Here is a 4919-nt window from a genome sequence, read left to right on the forward strand (position 1 = left end):
AGTCCCACCAAAAGAATTAAATTAAACCATAATTCTCAAACTTAAATAAACAAACATCAAATCCTCAAATCTCCAAATTAATTAAATATTCTTCTAATAAATATTTAATTAATCATAATTTTCACAAAACAACAATTTTCAAATTATCTCAAATTAACACCTCAAAATAATTCCAACATCAATAAAAATTACACTAAGATAATTAAAATTAAAATTAAAATAACCTTCTTTTGGGGTGATACAATCTTTCATCCTTTGATAAACTTTCATCTTTGAAAGTTATAATCCTCAAACAGCTCGGGATACTGACCTTTCATGTCATCCTCTCTTTCCTATGTGGCCTCTTCCACATCGAGGTTTTGCCAAAGAACTTTAACCAATGCAATTCCTTTATTATGGAGCAGCTTGGCCTCTCTTGCAAAAGTCTCAACGGGTTGCTCCTCATAACTCAAATTCTCATTAATTTGCGATGGTTCAAAGTCAACTATATGGGTCGAGTCTGCTACATACTTCCTCAACATAGAGACATGGAATACATCATGAACTGCAGAAAATAATAGAAGCAACGCCAAACGATAAGCTACGGGGTCAATTTGCTTCAGTATCTCAAATGACCTTACAAAATGTGGACTTAACTTTCCCTTCTTCTCAAATCTCAAAACACCTTTCAAAGGTGCTACTTTTAGAAAAACCATGTCCCCTGCATCAAACTTGAGATCCTTACGTCGTACATCAGAGTAACTATTTTGTCTGCTCTACATTGTCAAATCTAGGCTCTAATCTTCTGTATGACTTCATTGGTGGTATGAATTAACTTAAGGCCTAACATTCTCTACTCACCAACCTCTCTTCAACAAACAGGAGATCTACAACACTTACTATACAGAGCTTCAATAGTGTCATGCCAATGGTAGCCTGATAGTTGTTATTGTAATCGAACTCCATCAAATACAAATGGGAGTCCCAACTCCCTAAAAGTTATAGCATACAAACTCGCAGCATATCCTCCAAATTTTGGTTCAAACACTCTGTCTGACCATCAGTCCGAGGGTGAAATGTTGTGCTAAAATCTAATCTCGTGCCCAAGGCAATCTAAAGTCCTTCATAGAACTTAGAAGTGAAATGGGCATCTCAGTCAAAAACGATCGATACGGGCACTCTATACAATCTCACTATTTCAGTCATATATAACAACCTCCACTTACTGGCGGTATAAATGGATTTCCCTAGAACGAAATGTAACGCCCCAAAGTAAGGTAATTTTTAATTTAATTACCATAAGCTTAATTGTAATCTTGTGGAATTTATTTTGGGCGTTATTTGATTTAATTATGGAGTTGTTTGATTTTGTAGAAATCAAACTTAATTAGATATTCGTAGGAAAATGTTTATTTAATTAGTTGGATTTTGCTCGATTTATTTTTGATGAAGTTGGAAGATTGGTATTTAAGGGAACTATGATTAATTATATATATAATTATATAATTAATAGAATTTGAAGTTAAAATAATTATATTATGAAGATAATATAATTAATGAAGGATATATGTTGTTTTGGGAAGATAAAAAGAAGATTGGATGGAAAGAGTTATTGAGGAGAGAAATATTTGAGTTAAAAGGGAGATTTGATGAGTTTTAAATGAAGAAAGAGAAGAAGTTGGTTTATTTGGAAAAGAATAAGAAAAAAGAAAAGAATAAAATAATTTTATTATTATTACTATTATTTTCCTTTAAATTGGACCTTGAGATGCACATTAACTATTCATCCTTCTTCTTCACAAATCCTAGTTGCCCCTTGCTCCGTCACTCGTCGTTTCGTTCACTGCTATTCAAATCGCCGATCATCGTCATTTTCACCGTGCTGTCCTCGATCGCAAATCGTCGGCCACTGCATCCCTCCATCATTTTCCATCAAAGCTTTTGTTGCTCGATTCTTCTCTCCGTTCACAAGGCGTCACGTGTTCACATTTCACCGTTCGAAGCTTTGATCTTTCTCGTTGGTCGTTGAAAGGCTCTCGAATGTTTCTAGCTTTCGCATTTCATCAGCCGTACGGTGAGTCGTGCAAGTCATTAGAAGTAGCCGAGTCGCGTCCTTGCGTAAGTGGAGCTGCACGCATGCCTTAGTCGAGTCAAGTTCGTTCGAGTCGTCCTGTCTTCTGTAGTCGAGCCACCTAGTCGTTTTCCCCTCTACCTAGCCAAGCCATTTGAGCCGCCAAGCTTGTTTTTTGTCCTTTTTCTCACCTATTTTGGTAAGTTTGTTTGTGTTTTGGTTAATGCCCAATACAAATTAATTTTGGACCCTAACTAATTTAATTTTGGATTAATTTAGTTAGATTTTACTTGGATGTTTGAGCTGTGAAATTTTCCCAACCAAGGTTGAATTGGAATTCAACCTCAACCTAGATTTTGAGTCTTTAGGCAACTGTTAATTAAGTTATGAGCTTAGTATTTTACCCTTACTGTTTAGGAATTTTTTCTTGGGAAGCTTGACCTTGCTGTTAGGAATATCTTTGGATTAAGCTAATCTCCAAGTAAGAGATTTTCCAACTAGACCTTCAAACTGAAGTAAGAGCTTGCATGTAATTTTCCATTATGCATTGATATAGCTAAGATGCATAACGAGTTTATGTTTATGATGACTGATAGACATGACAGACACTACAAGAAATCGGGATTTTCCTGACGTCAAAAAACGTCGGGGAAAGTGAAAAATACGTCGGGAAAGGATCTTCCGACGCAGTCCTCGGCATCGGGACAAACGTCGGGGGAAGTAAGTCGGGATAGGCTTTCTCGATACTATGTTGGTCATGCGTCGGGAAAGCCTCTCCTGATGCAATCCACGGCATCGGGAAAGCCTCGTCTGCTTTCTCGACGCCATGTACTGCATCGGGAAAGCCTCCTCCGACAGGCTTTATCGTGCAGCTTTGTTAAGGAACAGTTTTGTCGACACTATACTGAAAGCTCGAAAAAAAGCACTTGAAAATGTTCGTTAAACTTGAGATTTTTTCTTGTTTGTCCAATGTTAGGTCAACCCTATGATGCACAAATGCACACATATTCATTCAATGAAAGTTGTTTCAATAAAAAAAATATTCATTTAAGATATATTTGTTTAGGACTGACTTAGCTACAGGGTGACAAACAGGATCCTGAAAAAGTGAGAATGGAGAGAGAAGAACTTGAAAGACACCAAAGAGAAGGTTGGCGGCGAGCTACGGACGGAGGAAGGCTAAAGCTGAAGTTGCGACTGCAGCGACGGACGGCGGGACGGACAGAAACGACGATGGAACAAACGGCGGCGAGCTACGGACGGTGACGAATGTGTCTCTCTTCTCCAAACCCTTTCCCTTTCATTTTCAGTTTTGTGTAAAACAGAAACGAAATAAATATTCAGGGAATCTCCCGACGCACTACTTATGGCATCGGGAAAACCTAGGCCTTTTTCTGACGCACTACTTGCCTTTCCCGACGTACACTTACGGCGTCAGAAAAACTTAGGCCTTGGGAATACCCCTTATTTCCCACGTGAGGCTTTTCCCGACGCATTACTTACGACGTCGGGAATACCTAGGCCTTTCTCGACACGTTAGGTTGGTGTCGGAAATATCCCTTATTTCCCGACGTCTTGTCTCGATGCGTGAATTGTGCGTCGGGAAAACCTCTTATTCTCGATGTCTTACTTTATACGTCGAGAATAGCTTTTTCTTTCGACGTCTTACTTTATGCGTCGGGAGAACCTCTTATTCCCGACGTCTTTTATGTCGATGTCTTTTTCGACATCGAGAAAAGCCCGATTTCTTGTAGTGAGAGTTTATGTTTATAATGACTAATAGTTATGACATGAGGTATGTTGATGATATTTGATGATGTTGATGTTTATGCATGAAATATTAACCTCATGATTAAGAATGCTATGATTAAAATTCATGTCATGCTTTATGATGTTATGTTATGCTATATGTTGTGGTTAGGGTGTACTGTTAGTTTTATCTATTAGAGTCGTACCCACATGGGTGTCCCTCGGGATCATCGTCTTTTTATGACTGTATAATCCGACGGGATCACCAATCCAGTATGAGATGATATGTATATGAGTGGTTCAACGAGATCACTCACAACCCGATTGTCTTAGTGTCTCTTTCGAGTTCACTAAAGACCAGTTTTGTCATAGGTGTTCCTTGTGTTCGAAGACCAATTTTGTCCTAAGTGTCCCTTTGGGTTCACCGAAGACCAGAGATGTTCCTACAGGATCACAGATTGTGCGTGTTCGGGAACGTACCAGTTTAGGGGTACCACTTTACAAGACTCAAAAAGGAAGTTAATAGATACCTAACGGGGCAAGTAATAGGTCTCTTACTGAGTATATTTTTATACTCACTCTTTTATGTTAAATTTTTTAGGTAAAGATAGAGGTAAGGGCAGAGAAAAGATGGCAAATGACAAAAAGTGACCGTGGCATGCCATAGGGAAACACTTTTGCTTCCGCTTTATGTTAGTAGTTTTTTATTTTAGTAATTTATGTATTTTTATTTTACTCTTTTAAAACTAGTTAGGACCCGGGCTAGGATTTTATTTTGAGATTTATTTCTACTTATCTTTGTTTATTTATGATTTTAATGAGTATTTGAGGTTTTTGATTATGAGCATTTGTTTTATTTTCCATTTTGATTTAAGAAGTTTTATTTTATTTTAAGTAGTAATTATCTCAACTTAGTATAAAAAGTTGGGTCGTTACACGAATGTGCTGGCTTCGTGAACCTGTCAACAACAACCCAAATCATTGTATAATTCTTCACAGTCCTAGACACATCCTGTGATGAAGTCCATAGACACATTCTCCCACTTTCACTCTGGCACACTCAAGGATTGCAACAAACCTACTGGCTTCTGTCTCAGTGTCTTCACCTGCAGACACACCA

General features: G+C 37.8%; 1 protein-coding gene across 1 annotated transcript; it reads right to left on the reverse strand.

Annotated features, from left to right (window-relative positions):
* Positions 1-332: 332 nt before the first annotated feature.
* Positions 333-945, reverse strand: LOC103485957 (uncharacterized). Its single transcript, XM_008443735.2, has 2 exons — positions 841-945; positions 333-755 (listed from the first exon to the last, which is right to left on the reverse strand). Exons 1-2 carry the CDS (start codon positions 943-945, stop codon positions 333-335), a joined length of 528 nt encoding a protein of 175 aa, XP_008441957.2.
* Between the last annotated feature and the right edge of the window lie 3974 nt (positions 946-4919).

This window comes from Cucumis melo, chromosome 5 (genome assembly GCF_025177605.1).
Source record: "Cucumis melo cultivar AY chromosome 5, USDA_Cmelo_AY_1.0, whole genome shotgun sequence".
Lineage (NCBI taxonomy): Eukaryota > Viridiplantae > Streptophyta > Magnoliopsida > Cucurbitales > Cucurbitaceae > Cucumis > Cucumis melo.

Excerpts from the sequence above, each read along its gene's own strand:
- LOC103485957 (XM_008443735.2), bottom strand. The coding sequence starts at position 945 with ATGGAGTTCGATTACAATAACAACTATCAGGCTACCATTGGCATGACA. Across the intron at positions 756-840 it reads TGTTTGTTGAAGAGAGGTTG|AGCAGACAAAATAGTTACTC; the intron begins GTGAGTAGAGAA and ends TTGACAATGTAG.